The sequence below is a fragment of the Malurus melanocephalus genome, unplaced genomic scaffold, assembly GCF_030028575.1.
Source record: "Malurus melanocephalus ecotype Western Australia unplaced genomic scaffold, MMel_1.1 scaffold_454, whole genome shotgun sequence".
In the NCBI taxonomy this organism is placed as follows: domain Eukaryota; kingdom Metazoa; phylum Chordata; class Aves; order Passeriformes; family Maluridae; genus Malurus; species Malurus melanocephalus.
The window spans coordinates 197,984-219,631 of NW_026623686.1; the positions used below are offsets into that span (position 1 = coordinate 197,984).

General features: G+C 36.9%; 1 protein-coding gene across 1 annotated transcript in view; it reads left to right on the plus strand.

Moving 5' to 3' along the window:
- Positions 1-21,648, plus strand: part of PARD3 (par-3 family cell polarity regulator) — a 392,579-nt gene that overhangs the window by 178,379 nt on the left and 192,552 nt on the right. The window contains 3 exon segments of the mRNA XM_057380497.1: positions 939-1,022; positions 10,047-10,172; positions 11,572-11,954. Of these exon segments, the coding sequence (XP_057236480.1) occupies positions 939-1,022; positions 10,047-10,172; positions 11,572-11,954 (593 nt within the window).

Here is a 21,648-nt window from a genome sequence, read left to right on the forward strand (position 1 = left end):
ATGTAATACTAGAGAGAGGCATAAGCCACAAATTTAGATTGTGGCTTCTGTTCAGATCTCTCACTTCCAGTTTTACTGAGAGGTTTGGCCTTTGTGTGTTATTTTCTCATTTGTGTATTTATAGCTCTTTATGGTTCATGGGCTATATTCCACCTTTCCAGATGTGGGCAYGTTTCAAACTCATTAATAGATTTGGTCTAAATCTATTTCTACAATTTTTTTCATGTCTTTTTCTGAACCTGTATTTTCTTCTTCTGCTTTTTTCCTCACTACAGCAAAAATCATAATTGAAAACTAGATGCATGGTTGCTTCAGGGGACGTCTGGTTGGTTTTGAATGTTACAGTTAAATCTTACTTCAGAAACTTTGCTTAGTAAGGAGATACAGGAATCTTCTAGTAAAAGAAATGGAATTATATTAAACAGATTAATGTGTTTTAAAACTAGAAAGATTTAGCCAATTAAAATTTAATAATTCTCATTTGATTATGAGATTATTATGAGAAATCTAATGTTAAAATTTAGCGTTGGTTCTAAGATAAAAATRTAAAGCATGCTAGCGCTATGATCAGCTTTTAGGCTTCTGAGGAAAAATTGTATGTGGCATTTAGGGTATCTCTGCACAATGKTCAGTTTAACTTTAGAATAAGAAAGAAATAAAGCAATGTGCATGCAGTGATGATGATACCTATTTTTATGTATCCAGCTAAATTTACAAAAAAAATTGATTTCTGTTGGTTCTGTCAATTGAACWTTTTTTGATGATTGATCTCCTTTCATGCCATCAGATTAATCTTCAGGTACGTAGCATTCAACAATGCTTTCATCACCATGGCTTGGTTTCTGGAATGGTTTTGTTTCTCTGTGTATGTTTGTGTGGGGTTTTTYGGTTCCTTCACGGTACATGTTCATATTCCCTCATTCGTCATTGTCTCACAGTGATATGGTAAAGCTCGTCGAGGTCTCCAATGACGGCGGGCCTTTGGGAATCCATGTAGTGCCTTTCAGTGCCCGAGGCGGAAGGTAATGTATCGTGTAGGATTTTATTTGCATTGTAATTTGCTGTGCCTTATCTCAGTTGTGTTAATTTCTCTATTGTGTACCTTTRCCTTCTGTAGAATATGGTGTGTTTTTCACGAGGCAGTCTCAGTGATTCAAAAAGGCAGAAGTGCAAATTTACTGTCTCTGTGCTTGGAATGGACTCTGTAGTTCAAAGGCTTTGCTTAAAAGGAGTTAGAATTGTGGGTTGTAATCTCGGGGGAAATTGAAGTATAAAGACACTTCCTTTTGGACTCCTAAAATTTATAAACTTCTGCCTTAATTYGGGTGGATATTTGTGCAATGTTTCCTTGCTGACTGTTTAAAGCCACAAGTTTCCAAATAACAGCAGGACTCCAAGCCAGAGGCATCCTACGCTTGTGCTTGTTAAGAGAGGGGGAGAAAACAATTGCCACACTTTCAAAATTTCATGTTGTCCCATCTGTTTGGKTTAAAATGAAATAGCAAAACCACTTGAAACACTCGGGTTTTGAAGAAGGTGAACCTGTTTTACATGCTAAAACTCCTGAAATTTGGTTGTTTACCAAAAACCAAAAAGGTGTAAAGAAAGTAGTTTCCATTGAAAAATACAACATGGGGAATGTTATTAATAAACATCATCCATAATCTCTAACACTTACGTTGCTTATGTAGAGTTTTGGTGTTTAGGGTCATTAAGGTAATCTCAGAAAAATAGCTAAACTTTTCTATTAATTAGTGATGGATTTGAATTGTTTAAGTACCTTGAAAAATTATAATTCTTCAGCAATATATGCACATTTTATTTTGGTGTTGCATATTTTAAATATACACWGTGTTTTCCCTCTTTAAGRAAAAGGGAAAGAAATATATGTATTAGACGTAATCTTTAATTGCACATGAAAAAGGATGTTATGTTCTCATGTCTGTTGCCCCACTAGCAATTTCAGTTTTGTAATTAAAAGCTAACAAAATAACAAAACTAACTTGCTATTCAAGTATATCTCTCAAATATCAATATGCTATTTTCAGAAATATTCGAGTATTTTAGGTATTTTTTCCTTCTATACCAAATATCTTCACAGGTTTTTAAACACAATATTAGACCTTTATTTGCAGTTTTTACTTAAACCCCAATGCTTTCATAGCCATACCGACATGTATTATGAGAAAATAATTTTTTTTTTACTTTAAGATTGCTTTTTCTGGGGACTACAAGTATTAACAGCAAACTTCTGTTAAATGATGAATTCTTCTCTTGATAATCTGCAATTCAGTAAATTCAGTGAGGATAGAAAGGGCATGAGTGAACAGTACTTCAAATATAACTCAGAAGTAAATCCCACAGAGGTAGAAATGGCTGAAATGTTCACACAGTTGTCTGGGATTTAGACAGTGTGAAGGCCAAGGAAAAGATGGGTTTAAGAATGTCGACTGCCTACTAAGTACTTGTTTAATAAAACTGATGTTAAAATATGTATTTTGACATTTTGAATAAGAATTTTAACTCAAGTGAAATTCACTTCCAGCCTGTTAATGTGGTTGTCAAATCTGAGGCAAAGCTTAAACTGTTCATACATAATGAGACCATGTTGAATGAAAAAGCCATAAACACAGAAGTAAAATATATCACCTCTTTTTGAAAGAATGGYAACTGTGCCATGCAAAATTATATGATAAATTTTTACTACAGGAAACTTAATTTTAAATATAGATGTTTTCAATCAGGATATACTGGAAAAGTAAATTCTGTTGCAAGGGAAATAATTTTTATATTAAAATGTGTTCTCTTTTTCTTCATAATAAATACTAGAACTCACTTCACTGAAAAATGGATGGTATGTGTAATTGCTGTCTGAGTTTTTTTGGCCCTCCTCAAAATAATCTGCTGAAGACACTTGGTTCCATCCCTTGAAAGTGTAGAGGAGCAGAGTTGGGGAGTATCTAGAATATTTCTGGAACATTTCTCCCATGCCCTTTGTGTTCTAGTAAAAAAAAAACAAACAAACTGGAGTTCATGGCTTGGGATTGATTCTAAGCACTTGTGCTGCTGCTTTACTGTCTGCATACCCTCACCTCTKCATGCTTTCCATGAGGACAAACACATTTTCTCTGGCTGCCTCCAGTGTGGGCAGGGAAAGGAGCACACCCAGCTTTAGGTTTGAAGCAATTGGTGGGGTTTTGGTTAATTTTTTTTTCCCTCCTGGTTTCCCACTTCTTTTGAGCAGATAGGGCACACTTGTTTCTCCTTTTGCTGGATTCAGAGAGCGAGCAGATGCATGGCAGGGATCTTCRGTTTCCTGCGTATTTCTCACTGTAGCACATGGCTGCTCTTCGTTCATCCTCTGGCTGCAAAAAATATTTCTCCCAGTTACAATCAACTTACAACTCCCTGCTTGCAGTAAATTGAGCAGGGGATGTGCTCAGTAGAAAGCTAATTATACAAAACCAAACACAGGACTGAGTAAAGACTTTGAGAGATGTCCAAATAGAAAAGATCTAATGTGTCATATAGGTTAGTCCATTGTCTCAATGTTGTTTTATATTTGCTTGCTSTTCAATTTCAGTTATGCCATGTTTTCAATTACTTTTCTTGTAGTTCCTTTGTTTTGCTTATAAAAACATTACTCAATAGGCAATGGTTATTAAATCAATAACTTGAAAAAGTGAAAAGGTGTAAAAACATATTATGCAATTTACCTTTTTTCACCTATGCAATAAGCAGGAGCCTACTCRCACCAAAAAATCTATACCAAAAGATTCCTCCCCAAGGAAACACTCCAGACCTCTAAAAATTATGTGCCATAACTGTGTTCTTTACTTCTTTTGAGAAAATATTGGACTTTTTCATGGTCTTTTGAGAGTTTGGAGTAAGAATCTCTTGAGATCTGGCCTTTGATCTTTAACGAAATCTGTGAAGGTCTCTGCCTCATCTGTATAGATGCTACCAATTATTTCTGTTCACAGTAGAACTTTTTCTGTTCTCAGACTTTTTTTTTTTTTTAATAAAGAACCCCTAAAACTCTGTGTTTCTCTGGGAAAAGTACTATTGATTTGTAAAGACATCATTGTGAAACTTTATTCTATGGATATGTTTCCTTATTATCCTTCTGGTTTTGCCTCTAGAAAAATATCAGTCCTTTACTGGCCTATTTGATCATATGCTTTTGTTAACAGATTCTGTTCACCTTATCAAAAGGGAGGAGGGCATGCATATTCATCACYTTATGATTGTGCATTTTTAAGGATAAAAGTTTTGTTTGCAAASCTGCTGGCACATTTTTGCAATGGCACAGATGCAGTGTTGAGCAGAATAGGCGGTATGGAAATGGAAGTAGAATGAAGGACAGAAGAGAAGGCGAGTAGCAAAGTGTTTAGATGAGAGTAGAACAAAGAGGAAATGAGTAAGAGTAAGAGGATTTGATTTTTTTGAAAAAAAATCAAATCTGTGCAAAATTGCCTTAGCACCAATCCTTCCTTCTTATTAGGTGGCCAGAGACAAGAGCAAACAGTCCCTTAAGAGCAGCATTTGAGCAGCCTGGCTGATACTGGATGTTATGTTGATGTTTTAAGTGGGGATGCACCGAGAGTTCTCTGCAAGCTCAACAGTAATTATAGCATAAATTACCATTAGACGGCCTCTTCTACTTTTAAGAGTCTTTGAAATCTTCTCAAGCTCTATACCCTAGCTGCTCTTCTGAAATCCTGCCATGTCTGTCTTTGGAAAGAGATTCAGTTGACATAAGGAATATATGAGATAACATCAGAAATCTCTGTGAATAATGATGTGGAAGTTAGAGTCCCATAGTCCCAAGACTACTCTGAAGTCTACTTAGTAAAACAGAGCTGAAAAAGATTTGGATATTCATCTGAAAACCCCACAATGAACATCCACTAATAAGTATCAGGCATGTTACTTTGATACAGACAGGTATGCACAGCTCTGGCAGCTTTTCTTCCTATTGAAGTATGCCACAAAATCCATGATTAACCGTACATCTAAAACCTGCAGCTAAAAATATTTAATCTGTACTTTTTGTTATAAATCCTAAATGTCTTAAAATATGAGGAAGTCTCAGAAGAATGGAAAAAAAAAAGACTGAATTTTTTGTCAGTTTAATTGACAAATGTAACAGATTTTGTTAAAAAGAAAGAAAAATCTCAAATAGAGGTGGGTATTAAAACATACAGAGACCCTTATTACCCTTACTACACATACTAGAAATTATTTTATACTCTTTCTATTCTATAGTGGTTTTTTTGGTGGGGTTTTTTGTGTGGTTTTTTTTTTTTTTAATTTGAATTAGCCTTCATTTTCTAGAGTTTATAAATCACCTCATGTCACTGTGAAAAAATTGAGTCTTTTACTCAAGGTACAAAGAAAGCTAAAGTAATATCTAATGGCCATTGTCTATACTGAGAGTCCATAATATTGCCTTCAAGGTGCCCCTCTAATGATCATATTCTGTTTGATCAAGTAGGAGGTCTGGGCTGTCTGCCTCTCCATTTATTCTTCTCCTGGCATTTCCAGCCTTTTAAGTCTCAAAGGGTAGCCGTGGCTTTCAAAAACATATGTATGGGGAAAAAATTCTCTGTGGAGTGAATGTACCATTCCCTCACTCTTGTATCTGAATTCAAAACTGTCTGATCTCAGCCTTTTAAAAGTTTTATAAGCATAATTTGAAGTATTACTCAAGCTAAAAACCTGAGGAGTGGTTACTAAAGATTGGGAATTGGTTCTGGACTTCAGGCATGGAATTTAAATGCCTCCACAGCAGCGCTGTGATGTCAGTGTTGGGTAAAGGAGTTTATGTGCAATTTAGCATTGAGAAGCCACAATAATTTAACTTGAACAAATGAGCTGATTTGCCTACTCTGATCTCTGAATATAGAAATTTTATACCCTGTTTATGTTCTTGTAGAACTTCTCAGAGATCTTTCATTGCATGAAACTGCTACACTTCGGCTTTTCAATCAATCCTTATTTTTGTACCTTAATCTAGTTTTTGCCTTTTCATGTTAGTGACTTTATGTAAACATCTAAATTGGCTCTTTTCTGTTCTGTCTGATTTGATTACRTTACAGTTAGCTTGCAGGTAAATAGATAAATAACTTCAACGTGTACGTACAATGGGTCGTGATGGCCGAATCATATTCTAGATGCTCAATGTCAGTTTTTATTTTTACTTACACTGTCAGTTTTTATTAAGACAAATTATCATCATTTCCATACATCTGGATGGCATGTGGAGAGTTCACATTTCATGAAATACCTCAGCTAAGTCAGGCAATTTAGATGTCAATAAAAAATTTGCTGCTTATTTCTAGTTTTATCATTGGTTGTAATTTATACTGAGAACTGAAATGTTAACACATGTAGCTGAGTTTATTTTAATAGTATAATTAGAGTAATGAACCTTGTGGAAATACAGTGGTGCAAATGCTAATATAATCTCAGCTGCTTACATTCCCARTTAGGTATTTAAAACAAATACAAAGATTGAGATCTGTGCTTTGGCAGTTTCCCTTCTGTTCCCYTGTCAGCAAATGTTAGTCTAAAAGAGCACAGGTACCAAATTTCTATGTATCATTATTGTTTCAACATGACTGTAGACTTAGTGTTTTGAGAAGATTCACATGATACTTAATCTCATTCTTGAAAAAGTTGGAATKTAAAAGATTTATAATGGAAGAATTTATGTTAGAAACTATTGACTTACTTAAACTGGACAAAATCAAGCAAATTCAAATGCACCCATACATTTGTAAGCTACATGGTTGTGTTTAGGAAAAAAAGTATATACTGATTTCCTGTACTTTATACTAGATGAGTTTACATGCTTTCAAAATTTATGTCTTCCTAATGTAGGAAATATAATATTGAAGCTGTAGTAGAGCTCCACTTAGCAGGATTAATGATGGTGGCATATGGCAGAGAAAAAAAAATCCAATTTGTTTTAGGTTACTGCATATTTGCAATATCAGGTCTATTCTGTTCATCTCCAGTTGCTGCAACAACAAACATGAATTCCCATAAAATCTTTTTTTAGAGTCACGTTTTGCATCTAACCATGATATGCTGAAGAAATACTGTAGGAAATTGCTAGGCTTTTGTTAATTTTTGAGAAACATACGTTTCCTGTAAGTTTTAGTTGAGTTTTCTCTGCTATACAGACTTTCTGGAAATTACTTCTGGAATTGTGTCTAAAGGGATCTTTTACATCATGTGTTAATATAAAAARTTAAGTAAATTAAAAGGCATTGTGAGGATCCTGGTTTCAGGTTTGGCTCAGTCTGTTCAGCCAGCCTTGAATTTACTCTCAATGATTTTAGCTTTATATGCCTTGGTTAACCTAGCTCTAACATTTGTTAAAAAGCAAAGTCCTCACGAGCAGCATATGCTGTGTTAAGAGATGAGCAGTCTTGCATTAGCRGAACTTGTAGCCTTTGTTTAATGAGATTATTTCTGATTTTGATTGGTAGTTTATTTATCTGATACATTATTTTACTATTGCTTAGGATTAGTAATATTTTACTAGATTTGAGAGCCTAAGTGGAATAAATTTAAGAAATGTCAAACCATGTGTGCAGGTACACCTTGCATAAATAATTTAATATAAATTCAGAATGTGAGACAGTAGAAACCAACATTTCAAGAAAAATGCTRTGTCAAAACTATTGATGGAGCAATTACTTTGTAATCATGGARACATGACTACATGGAGACATTGGGATGAAATAACCACATTATTTTGTACACCATATTGTCATTGTATTAATGTAGCTTTTTTTACTTTGTGTAGATATTGTTTTGATATTTTGATTTTTTTTAATATTTACCCATATAAACCAAACACCTGTTGTTGTTACTATGTATGCTCTTGTGCAAGCATTGCGTGCACATCCAAATTCTGAATTGTCTTTGGACGTTGCAGAGGAGTACATTGCATCAAAGARCTGTTGGGCATCAAGTAAAGAAAAGCAAGAGTAGACACAATTCCTTCCTCTCCCCTCAAATATTTTATTGGTTTTCTTTTAAATGTAGCATTCCCTATTTTATATTTGCTTTGTCTGTCTCTTCCCCATTTAGGGTTATCCTCTTCAGTAGCTTTACTTTGTGGCTCAAAGTCTCCCCAAAAGAAACTCAACTCACAAGTGAAAAAGTCACAAACTTTTCTACCACATCAGTTTTCTGTGCATCAAGACTGTAATTCCAATGAAAATAATGTAGTGAAGGCATACAAGTATTTTTTCTTTCTTACTATTAAYATAACTGTCAGTTTGGTTCTTTATGCAACTACCAAACCATCTATAATTTCTTCAGATTATTATATTTTCTTCTATAATTATTTATCAGTTTAAAAAAATCTGAGACTGCCCTCAAAGCTTACTTTAGTRAACAGAAAGAAAAAAGGGATTGAATCAATATTTTAGAAATGGTTTTGTTTTACTCCTGTGRCTACATATCTTAATAATGATCAGAAAATTGTAGTACAATAAATGGAGCACATCATGGTCATTAGGTTAGTGTGCCACTGTGGTGGACTTGTAGAGTTTTTTTGTCATGCAAATGTCTGACTCAAGCTTCATTTGATAATTTGTGTTGTCAGATGCTTTATGTTGTTTTCCTCCTCATGGTCTGTTTACATGTTTAGATCCTTTSAACATCATATCTTAATGTCTCTAGGTGGTTCCAAAATGGAAGTATTACTAGGATCATTTCTCTTACTCCTTTATTTGCCCTGTAGGAGAAAATGTATGACTGTTTGGTAAAAAAAGTCTTATTTGTATATGTTGATGAGAAATTGGTAAATGAGGAATTTAAGGTGGAAGAAATAAGTTAATTTTGCTTTTCTGACCCATTTGATGAAGGGCTGAAGTGAATATATAACTTTTGAGCACATGAGGAGTCCTTTTAAGCACCACTGACTGCTCATTCACTTCGAGGTATTATGTATGAATGGAAGTGCTGAGATCACTGGAAGGTTTTTGCTTAAAAAACATGTGTGGTCTTGCAATCCCTGCTACACAAGCAAATGTTTTCCATGCCATGCCTTGAAACAAATTCTGAAAAAAGCAATGCTGTTTACTTGGATGATGTGAATTTGACCCACTGATACATCCTGTGGGGTTTCAGTGTAAATCTGATCTTCTTTAAAAAAAAAGTCAAGTGCAGTGTTGATGCGAGAATAGTCCTGAAGATTGAGTCCTCCTTCAAACTTAAAGTTCAGGTATAGAAACATCACTGACTTTTTGTACTATCCTGCCAGTACCTCCCAAGTCCATTCTTCAGGATCCAYGCCTTAATTTCAGGTTGAATATTTCTTTACCTTTTCTCTTTAAAAATGTCCTTAAAATGACACTGGCACGAGACAGAGGGGACTAACTTATTGCACAGAGGCTATTAAATCGAAATTGTCTTCAGTTAATTAATTTAAGATTCTGAATTAAAAAATGRCATTTCAATTTTTAATTTCCTCTTTTCTGTTTTATTAAAAATAGTTAAGATTTAAAAATAAAAGCATTTGTTTCGCATTAAATTCTTGAATTCTCTAGTCATCCCCTCATTACAGGCTGCTTATTACGTGAGATGATCCCACATTTCACTTCCACAGAACGAGTAGTGATGGCTGTAGCAGTCTCTCTGCTAATTCACAAATTCACATTTTAGTTTGAAACAATTCAGCTCCGGCTAACTAGCAGAAAAAAATGCCTTTTCTCTGATGTGTGGTGGGTCTTGGAGCTTTCACTACTCAGAAATCTTGGCCTTTTTCAAGAATGGATGTGCTGTCATCACACAGCCTTTTCTTACTTTTGACATGTTTGATTCACCTGGGCTTTTTGTTTTATGGAAAAGGGGTAATAAATCAGGTAATTCATGAAKTTGTTTGAAACTGTGATATCCTACTTCAAGGTAAAGACAGTTTAAAATACAGTTTCTGTAGTGATTATGATAAAATATTAAATCAATAGGATTTTCTGTGTTGCAAATTATTCAGATAATAATAATTTGTAATCTTAATGTTCCAGAACCCTGGGGCTGCTAGTGAAGCGTTTGGAGAAGGGTGGAAAAGCTGAACAAGAAAACCTTTTCCGTGAGAATGATTGTATTGTCAGGATTAATGATGGAGACCTGCGGAACAGGAGATTTGAACAGTAAGTGTTCTCACTGCACATTACACTGCRTTATTTAATCTTTAACACGGCACCTTGGAATAATGTGAGGAAGGTAAGAAAAAAAGCTCTAAACTTTCCTTTCTAATAAAGAAAAGATACACTAAGGGACATTAGTGGTTTGTGTATAGCCAGACTAAAAAAAATACTGGGATAATTTTTGTCTTTAGAGTATATGCAATTCTCATTTGACTATTTTTGTACATTATAGATTTTTTTCTTTTCATATTGGTAAGCTGTTTTTCTTTAAGTTCCCAAATGACTTTTGCTCTTATACTTGCAATGTACCACGTTCAATATGTATGGACAACTTGAAGACTATATTTTTACTGTATTTTTACTATCTTTTTAATGTTTTAAAAATATGTGGTTTTTGTTTGTGTGAGAACTAAAGGTATTATGTATGGAGAAACTTCCTGGAGAAGTTTGAGAGATAAATATTTGCTTAGTGGTTGGCTGGACTTGGTAGAATCTCAAAATGGTGAATCTGACTTTTAAGAGGGAAATTAGGCTGTAGTTCACACTCAGGTAAGAGAAAGAAAAAAAAAAAAAAAGGAGGTATCCAGATAATGAGTGATTTCATACATGGTAATATTGTTCTGAAATCTCTAACATGTTGAGGGCCAAAGGAATATCATTTGTTCTGATCATCTTATACTTAGTGTATATATTTGAAATGTGATTTTAATTTCTTAGACTCTAACCTGAATTGAAACATAGTCCTGTACCATATGGTTGAAAGCAGCTTGTCTGTGCTTGTTCTAAGGTTCTGAATCACAATTTGTGAAGTCTGTGAAGAGACTTGTTGACTTTGTATGCTTCGGATCATGACCTTGAGCCCAGTGTCTTTACAGGATTGAGCAATTTTTTCCTATTTCTTAATGTTGTATTTTGATAGACTGCTGACTTACAAAAATTGAAGTGTAAGCTASACTGGTAGCAACACTGCATATAATCAAAAAAATGTGGAGTACACAGTCTTTTTATAAAGAGTAATTTTCATTCTAATAATTCCGTTGTTACCGTAGTAACAGTTATCACAATTATTGCAATTAGCAAGGTTCAAAACAAAAGGACACCGCAGCCCTGCTGTAGAACTGTCCGCATTTCAAGACTGTGGTTAAAATTTTYGCTTTTCTGAATCCAGTATTTGCTCCATCAGTTGTTAAGCATATTTAACCATAGTGTTGCCCTAAAGCAGTAAACCTTAGCGAAAAGCCGACCAAATAGGCCAGCGAACAGATTCCAGTTTTATGGTTTACGCTCGAGTGCAATGTGTCTGTCAGCTCGTGTTGCTTAATTAACATTAGTAATTATGCTTATAATGCCTTGTAGTCTGCCAGTCCTAATTTGCTAATTTTCTGTTCRTTTCCAAACCTAGAGCACAGCATATGTTTCGCCAAGCCATGCGCACGCCGTTCATTTGGTTCCACGTGGTCCCYGCGGCGAATAAGGAGCAGTACGAGCAATTGTCCCAAAGTGAGAAGAGCGTGTACTACCCCAGCCGCTTCAGCCCCGATTCCCAGTATGCTGATGGGAAAAGTATGAACAATTCTGGACTTCACACGTTGCAAAGAATGTCTAGAGCGGGTACCCAGTCCGATCAGACAGACTCCTACTCGCATCTACCTCATAGTGTGAACTCATCAGGGAAACCACCCTCTGGCCTGGTACCGTCACCTCAGAAAGTTCTCACCTCCACTGCAAACAGTGGCTATAACACCAAAAAGATAGGCAAGAGGCTCAGTATACAGCTGAGGAAAGGTAAGGCACTGGAGTGCTCCCCATACAGCGTGAGGTGTGTGTGTAGGGTGTGTGGGTGTGTTCAGTGCCACTGTCCAGGCCAGGATGRCTGGCAGGAGCACAGGGGATGCAGTGTGTGGATTTTTGAAGCCAAGACACGGAGCTGTCCCTGAGAGCTGGCCCAGGWGACCCATCCTGCGTTCAGCGTGTGCAGCATGTCTGCAAAAGGCCATTTTCAGGAGTGCTTTAACATTGTTTTCTGTTTCTCAGCCAATAAAGTAGTGCAGTAAATTCTTAAATTCTGTTGGCCAAGACCCCAGGAGTGGTGAACTATTTAATATAAACAACTAAGCTAAAATGGCCCATGTTCTGCACTTCACAGTTACGACTTTCCAAATTGAATTTTGCCTTCAGATTTTAAAGTGTTTTGGATCCAGTTGGTAAATTGGACATTGGACATTGGTAATTTCCAGCTAAAGCTTTCTTTTCCACTGAGATATTTGGTTGAGATGTAATGTGGTATTTCCTATCTTGGCCCTTATGCTCATATAATTTAAATGGGGTTGAGAGACACTATTTAAAGCAGTGTGTGCTTATCTCAACATCTGTGTTATATGTGCACATGTAGAAGCATTGGTACAGCCGTTAAATTTTTATGATGTGAGAAAATTTGGTATTTTTGTATAGTTACCGTGTAGATGCTTTTAAGATAGTTTGAAGTATAATAAAATGACATTTAGATGTCAGTATTCTTAGCTCTTGGGAAATGATTTTTTTAAAGGATTACACATGCTGTAAGCTTTATGGTATTCAAATGAGCATGTTTAAGGTTAGATATAATTTGGTCTCTAGCAACAAGAATAGTGTTTACATCACACAGCACAAAGTTTACCTATATGACAGTATTCTCCATGAATTTGGGGTGCATTCCCCTTCAGACACTCTGTGTTTAATGTTAATAACATTTACTAATTAATCGTTTTATTGAAAGGCATTGAAGATAGTGTACTGAATAGTAGAGATGTTACAGTTTCACAGGTACCAGCCTACTTGTCACGTTATCRTTATGCTTTCCTTTCTATGAACTTCGCATGAACCACCAGATTGCTTCTTTCTGGTTGCTGAATTTTAAGCTCTACAAACTTGGATGACATAAGGTTGAGTTGACAGTTTGCTTCTGTTGTTGATGCTCCTTCAAGAATTTCTCTAGGCCATCAGCTCAGATCAGCCTGCTTGGAAAAACTTCTTGTTATTGGTTGACTAAGGAATCAGCATGCTTATAAATATGCTCTCAGTCACTACAGTGATTTTTACCTGGGTTTTTTTGTGTCTGTGGAAGTCTATTACTTGGGCAGTACATAAAAGAATTCTTGGAGAGAAGTAGAAATAAACATTTAATATAATTTAAAAGCACCAGGAAATGATTATATAACATGGGACCACAATATTTTCGCATGAAACAGTTAGGGTGTTATAGCTCCTCAAAAGATACAAGGATATAATTTTGGTGCGTTACAGATTTTTTGAAAGTGATATGATGTATTTGGTCATCTGCACTGCATACTGTCGCAGAAATACTCCCCCCAGGKCTATAATATAATTTATCCTTGCTGGCACCAATATCTTAGCTGGGTTTGGAGTAAAAGGAGATACATGCTACCTGTTKATGAAATGTGATCTCTAAGGTACTTGAACATCTAGTTCATACCAGAGAAGTTGGATGGCTCTTACAGTAGTTAAAGCCTTGAAATATGTTTAGAATGAAGCTTAAAGGAGATATTTGTTCTTAGCAGTTTGCTTGTTTGAAAATACTACTTATGATGAAATGGCACCTACCTCAGATTTTACATAGAGACTGTTTTATCATGGTAAAATYAAAGAAAAATGTGCATAAGGAAAGATGCGTTTTTATCATCACTCTCTTTCATTTGATAATATCCACTGTAGAAAAAGGCATGCCCTCCCATTTTGGCTTTCATTTGATCACTGAGAACACACATATGGAGCAACAAATGTAATACACTTAAGGATGCCCCAAGTATTTTATTATAAATACGAGTGCAGTAGGAATGTTGATTGTTTTTGATGATTATTTCTAAGGAAGGATTGTGTAATAATACAGGCTTTATAGATATTTAAMAAATGTTTTAATTTGTAGTTGATAGGCAGCTGTTACTTCACCAAGCATCATTACTTTAAAAACTCATTGTGGGCTGCATTAAGGCACACATGCATGCAAGGTATTGTCTTGAAATTAGTGTTGATTTAACCTCTGCATTCTGATTATTGGTGTAGTATATGGGAATTGRCATTTTTTCAATACAGACAGACCTTTATTACAGCTGTATTTCTATATATTGCATGAGCTTTATTATATAGGATGACATTCTAGGATARCCCTACAATATGTGCCTCTGTAATTATGATTTCTTAATATTTATTGCTGAWTTGGCATTTTAAAATAACCTGAACTTTCATAGGATTTAGCTGTTTAATAAAGTCAGAAGAGAAGGTCAGTCATATGTTTCAGTCAKTGCAGAATGTTTGTTGGCTTTTCTAAATGAAAATGGATATCTGTTTATCTTGCCTTAAAGGTCAAGGCCTGAACTTTTAGCATATAGATGTAGGGGTTATTGCTGATATMCTAATGCCATTAGGGCTGTATAACAGTCTAGCTTAATAGCTCACACAAATTAAGATGCAAGACATGACAGTGAGCCTATGTTTATACACATTTTGGTGTAAACTGATATGCAGCAAGTATAAATAAATAAAAATAGTTCTTTRCAGCTRATGAATAAAGMAAATAATACCACTGATGTAAYACCYAGAGTGTTAGGACAAACTTTGACCTCATATACAAAAGAACACTCCCAGAGTGTTCCTTCTTTGGCTTCAAGTTTTCAAGCCAAGGCAATTGAGAGAAATTTAGTACAACACTTATAAATAATAAATAACCAATTATACAGCAAATGACTCTAAGGCTCAGTCTTTGAGCACTTAGTAACTCACAGCATTTAGCCTGATACTCACTAAAGCATTCAAAAGATTGCTTTTTCAYTGGAAGTTTCATTGGAGGTCTACTCAGATTTCATATCTGCTGCTTCTGGTACTGCTGTACTAAGACAAGCCTGAAGTACTTGGTCTGTAAATTAGCTCTATCTTATTTGATTGCCCTTAAGTATAATGATCATTGCATCATATGATTTCTATCTATAACTACATATTTGTGTAGCTTAATTAAATATAAAATTCTCGAAGTAAAATGTCAGCACTGAGCTCATGTTTCTTAAGTTGGTCCTAATTCCACCAAGTATTWTACTCATTTTTGTCTGAAGTATTCAGTGCATCAGGACTTCAGTCCACATYTCCCCACTTCCAGAGATGACTTAGCTACTGACCATGAGAGTTGTGATCATCCCCTCCTTTTYGGCCTATTTCTGGCAAAACAAGGAAAAGAAAGGGACAGAAGTGAGTGACACAAGTGTAGGATACCTTAGAGCAGGAAAGCTGTAGCATTCACCAATTTGATCACTGACAGTATGTAGCAGCTCTGTTCTAGAAGGTGGTGAGTCCTGAAACAAAGGAGGCACCTGTGCACAGTGCAGGAGAGAAAAATGTTTAGATTGTAGAGTGAGCAGGATTACAAGACTTTGCTCTTGAGAGTTTCTTCTTGTATTCCTGTTGGAATGCTGGCCTTGCTGAGGTTCATAGTGTTACATCCTGTGTGCAGGAGACTGGGCATTCAGTGCTGGCACAGTGRCACTCAGCCCTGCTGCACCCAAGTTCCTTTCTGCGAGAAGTCATTAGGGACACAAATAAGAATCCATGGAGACTTTGGGACTATGCTAATTTAGAATGGTACCATATTTGCTCTGGAGTAGATCACATCTATGGACAATGATTTGTTTTACTTGGGCTCATGTAACAGAGTGAACAAGACAGGACCCTGAACTTTTCTGTGWGATATCCTGCATCATGTATCTGAAGTGTACAGATTTATATGCATTTTTCATTATACTCTCCTGTTTTCCCCACAGTTTCTTGAGCCAGACTTTGAACTGACATTTTAAATTTTTTGTTTCAAGTTCCTTTTGAAGTGATATGTTCTCTTAAAATTCCTGTTCAGATGAAGAAAGGGTGTTTGTCACATTTGAAATGARGCATGTAGATTCCTAAATTACTTCAGTGACCTTGAGAAATGAGATTCAAAATTGAAGCAAATAATTTTGGGCATTATTAATCACTGAAGAAGCATAAACTGCATCAAGTTTCATCTTCCTATTTTTTAAAACCACTTCTGATCACTATTAGCAGGCTRTAGTATAAGGGGAAAAGAATGTTTCTATTAGGTTGATCAAAGATCTTCTTGAGACGTCTGAGCTTTGCTTTGAGAAAAAACCCACACTTGTTTCAAATCACTCAACTACATAAAAATGAGCTTGCAATTAGTCTTGATTGTGCATGTGGCTGCAGAAATTTTGTAGACAGCTGAGCAGTCAGCCTTCTAAGCAATCATTTGCATGTACAGTAAGCCTGACTACATTTTGTGCRCGAATTCTGAAAATACGGGGCTTAAACTAGGAGCAGTAAAATGATTTTGGTTAGTTTAGTGATGCCCATTACGGTAAGAGCATTTTTTCTGTTTTAATCTTACATGAGATTCAGTCCTTCATAAAAAACTGCTTTCCAGCATAGAACACTAGGATAATTATTTCAGTAGTCATCCATATGTATACCTGGATCTCAGAAGGAGTCTCCTGTCAAAAAAAACAGGGAGTTGAAGTGCTTGGAAGGACAGTGTCTGCTCTGACTGTTGTCAGAGAACATTTGGCCCTTCTGCTTAGCTGTACTGTAATGTTACCACTCTCCTTGTTCTCCATTCATGTATAATTTACTACTTTAATTAAGTGAGGAATGATTTATTTTGTTATTTGTGTGATTTTGTGTCTATTTGCAACCAACATTGCTTATTGTTTTAGGAAAGGGAGAGTGCGTTGTTTGTCTTTCCTGAAGAATCTACACTTTTCCTTAACAATCCTTTATTCTGAGGACTGTCCACCCACATGAGTTTTCCTTGTTTAGGTGGCTCTGAAAAGTTCCCTGCCTTTCTTGCATAAGTATTAAAAATGTGGCTTTCAATTGTCAGTTTTTAGATGTTTTCTATTGTTTTAGAAGTGAAGTTTTGTGTGGTTTTTTTGTTTGTTTGTTTTTGTTTTTTTTAATTTAGAGAGTTCTGTACTGAGCTACCTGAGAACTCACCTGCATTTTCTTAAGTTAGATGAGAAGAAAGAGCATTATTTAATTCTAGCACTCTTGGCAGTGCTGAAAGGGAAGACAACAGTAAGAAAAGTATTATAAGGTGTTCACAGTGTAGGTCCTTCGTTGGTTCTTTACTGGTCTCTGAACCAATGTCCTTTTGAGAGGGATGGAAACACTGGAGGTAACGCAGAGGAGATCCTTGCTTTTTATATCATGTCCTGGCAGTACTTCTACCCAGGAGCACCTTTTGCTGCTGAGAATTTTGAGCTGCAGTTGGTGCTGGATGAGGAGCACACAACTTTTTGTACAGAACAGCCTTAGAGAGACAGAAATGTTATGCCAGACACATTCTTTCCACAGTCAAGAAGGTAATCCAGCATTAGTGAGAAATTAAACACTTCTTCTCTGGGAGATATGAGTCTAGTCACCTGTAGGAAAATTTAATAAAATTTTTAACGTTCTGTCAGTTTGTGATCAGACTGTTTCGAAATGAAATTACAATGTTCATTTTGAAAATACGTTTAATTAAATTACAGGTATGGATTTCCTCACTCCCTTGCCTTAAAGCTATTAAATTYTTTTTCTTCCAAAACAGCAACTGAGACATCAAATCTGCCACTTTTCTGTTTGTACAAAACAGATCTTTTACAACTGTAACTGCCCTTTTTATTAATCTAAAACTACTTTGTCTTCAGCTGAGAGCTGGCTGAGCTCTTGAGGGTAATGTTGAGAAGGCATGTTGAGCCTCACATTCAAAAAGGAGGGGGACTCTAACTTGTTGAGAGAGCTGCTGATTTATCAAAGAAGCCTAAGAATCTGAATTRCACAAATTAGTGGGTAATTTTTAAATGTTGTTATCACTCGATATAGTTTGATTATTGTCAGAGATGACAGCTATAGAAGGTAGAAAATGTTTTCCACCCTTTCTAAAATTTACCGTTTTTTAAATCTAGAAGAGATTAAGGTGAACATAGCTCAAAAAATCTAAACRTTACAAAGTAAAGCTCCTAGCTCTGTGTGGGATACCTCCCGTGTTCTCAAAAATATGGAAATTCGTTCTCTTTTCTATTCACTGTGKTTCTACCTGTATGTGTGTCCAGTCTCTCCTGTATCACTAGCATAAGTCAGAGAAGCCTACAATATGTTTGCACAGTTCTCATTATTATAATGCAGTTTCACACCCTAAGAAATGAAAACRTTTTAGCAGCAGGAAGATATTAAGATCTTATATGTATTTCTATCAACAGGAGAATGGAAATGAATGGAGTGGAGAGAACTAAATCAGTTASGTGTATAAAAAGAAAAARAAATTAAAATCAATTCAGTCACAGAAGTCATATTTATTTTTGTCCTCGGTTGGGTGTATATCCATTTATTTCCTGGTCTTGTGAACATCTAATTTATATATAATAAGCACAGTAGTTTATGAAGCTGTATCATCCAGCTAAAAGCAGCTAAGGGGTATGAATGGCCAACTGAAGCAGAGAAACAGTAAAAAGAAAATTACACCCAAAAGCTGCCTCATGTGGAGCAGCACAGTAAAACACAGCCCAGTCGAGGCTCCTTCTTTCCACAGAAATAAGTAATTAGAATTGTCTTCTGCTAATATCTGGGTTCAGTGTGGATTTGTGGCATTCTGCAGGCTTTGGTAAAGACTTTCTGGAGATTTGACAGCAGAAAATGCCACAGTCCAAATTTATATCCTGTGTGCATTTGTAATGTGAACATTTCAACTTCTGTTTTTTCCACGGGGGTTTGAAGTGCTGTGTGTGAACCAGACATCTGTAATGATGCTGTAATCAGGCAGTGGGGATTAAGCTTATTAATAATGAAATATTGTCCTGGGAGTGCACTCATGTTCTGATATTTCTTTAGAAATTTTAGCAGACAAAACCTGTATTCAAAGAGCAGTATTCAACACAGATCCTTATAATAAGAAAAAGATAAATTCAATAAAAAGCTGAGATGTGGCTTAAAAAAAAAACTTATTCAGATCATCTTCACATATTGCAGGGAATTAAAGAGCTCTATGAATGTTTGAAGCATCATTAAGATTGCGAGGCCTCCTAAGTAAAATATGGATGTTATGAGATCTAGYATTTTTTTTCATCTCAGTGAAACAGCTCTGATAAATTTTATATTGGCCTGAAAGTGGATGAAGATTTTCAAATTCAAATGTCAACTGTCTTGAATGCTGCAGAATGAAGGCAAGTTGTCTCAAAATAATTAACCTAGAGGAATTGATCCAGATTTCCTGAACAATAAGATCTACATTCCCTTACTGTCTATTCAGGAGTACTTAGTTATGTTCAAGGTGAAAATTTTGAAAGTTTGTCACATCCAGTCCTATCACCTGTGTCAGTTTACTTCTCAACATGATTTCTGTCTTGATAATAAAATATAYTGTACTAAATTTTAATCCAGTGCAATTGTGCAGATTTCAGAAATCTGTATGTAGACTACTGGTGACTCTATTTGACTCCTGCTTTCTTTTCATTAGTGAATATTAATCTGCTCATTGGCAATTAAACATAGAGAACAGAAATGAATTAATTAATAGAAATAAATTAACATTGTGGTGAGTTGACCTTGGAYGGACACGAGGTGCCCATCAAGCAGCTCTACCACTCACCATCCTCAGCTGGACAAGGGAGGGGAAACRCAGCAAAAATCTTGTGGGTTGAGATAAGAGCAKGGAGAGATCACTCAGCAATTACTGTAACAGGCAAAGCCAGCTTGACTTGGGGAAATTAATTAATTGTCAATCAGATCAGAGTAGGGTAATGAGAAATAAACCAAATCTTAAAACATGTTCCCCCCACCCCTCCCTTCCTCCTGGACTCCTCTTTACTCATGGATTCTCTACCTCCTTCTCCTCCCAGCGGTGCACAGGGATGGGCAATGGGAGCTGCAGTCAGTTCATCTCACACTGTCCCTGGCACCCTTTTCTCCTCAGGGAAGGACTCCTCACGGTCTTGTGCTGCCGCAGGGTGGGGCCTTTCCTATGGGAATGTCCTTTACCGGCATCTCCAGCCTGGATCCTACCCCCAGGCTGCAGTTCTACAGGAGCTGTTCCAGTGTGGGTCCCTTCCGTGGGGTYCTTCAGGAATGGRCTGCTCCAGCATCAGTCCCCCACAGGGTCCCAGATCCCACCAGGAACCCTGCTCCAGCRTGGGCTCCTCTCCTTGGGGTCACAGGTCCCTGCCAGGAGCCTGCTCCAGTGCTGGCTTCCCACAGGGCACAGCYTCCTTTGGGCATCTCCCTGCCCAGGTGTGGATCCTCCACAGGCTGCAGGGGGATCTCTGCTCCACCATGACCCACATGGATTGCAGGGGCACAGCTGCCTCTCCATCTTCTCTGTGTGCTACAGGGAAATCTCTGCTCCAGCACCTGGAACACCTCCTCTCCCTTGTTCTTCCTTGACCTTGGGAYCTGCAGAGCTCTCTCACTCACTCATCTCTCTGGCTGCTGTTGCAGAGCTGGTTTTTTTTTTTCCTTCTTAAATACATTAACACTCAAATGCTTCAGTAGTTGTTTGGCTTTCACATGGGTTGTGTTAGGCTTCCCAGGRCTCATAGCTGAGGTCTGTTTCATAAGGGTTTGGTTTCTGTCCCCATGACATTTTACAAAGGGTGTGCTGTGCAACTTTTAGGGRCATACCTGATACTGTTGAGTCCTAACTGCCATAGTAGGTCACTTGAAATGTAGGTTAGGCCTGTGTATGCCTGGCAAGGGAACTGTGCCTTGACAACCTGTGGGATGTTTCCAATGCAGTGGTAGGTGCTGACCCTGTGTTGGGATGCTCTCCACGGGATGGCCATCTGTTGACATGCTGCATTAAGTGTTCTGAATAGACTTGGTGTGTAATGTTAAGGGGGGAGTGAGTGGCAGGTTTCACTGTAGAGTTTGAGGAGTTGTTGGTGACATTGGATAGAYTGCATCAAAGAGTGGATCACAAATGAGCTTTCTGTGTAGCTTGAAAGGTTTCTGTTTGTCCTCAGCTTAGGAATCCCAKAACTGGTGGTAACTTGATTTTTCTGAAATATAAACAAGGTTCCTTTGCTGTACTGACTGTACTCCCTCTCTGGATTTCTCCAGGTCATTTCAAATGMCTCTGTTTTGCTTCAGTCTGTCTTAGCCAAGTGTGATCACCTAGATCAGGACCTCAGCAGTGGCAGCCTGTGTTTGCTCCCTGCCTGCATGACAGACAGTGGGGTGGAACCCAGCAAGAGCTGGGCTGGAGCCCTGGGCCAGAGGAGCTGTTGTTTGAAAAGGTCCCTAARAACAGAAGAAATGAGACCACTGAGCTCCAGTTCTGTCACCTGCCAGTGTCCACAAGTGACCTGGCAAAGCCCCGTGGCCAGCAGCATCTGCTGTCGCCGTTGAAAGAGCTGCAAAAGAGAAAGAAAAGATCATTGATGAGATCCAGATTGATGAGGGGGAAGACAGTGAT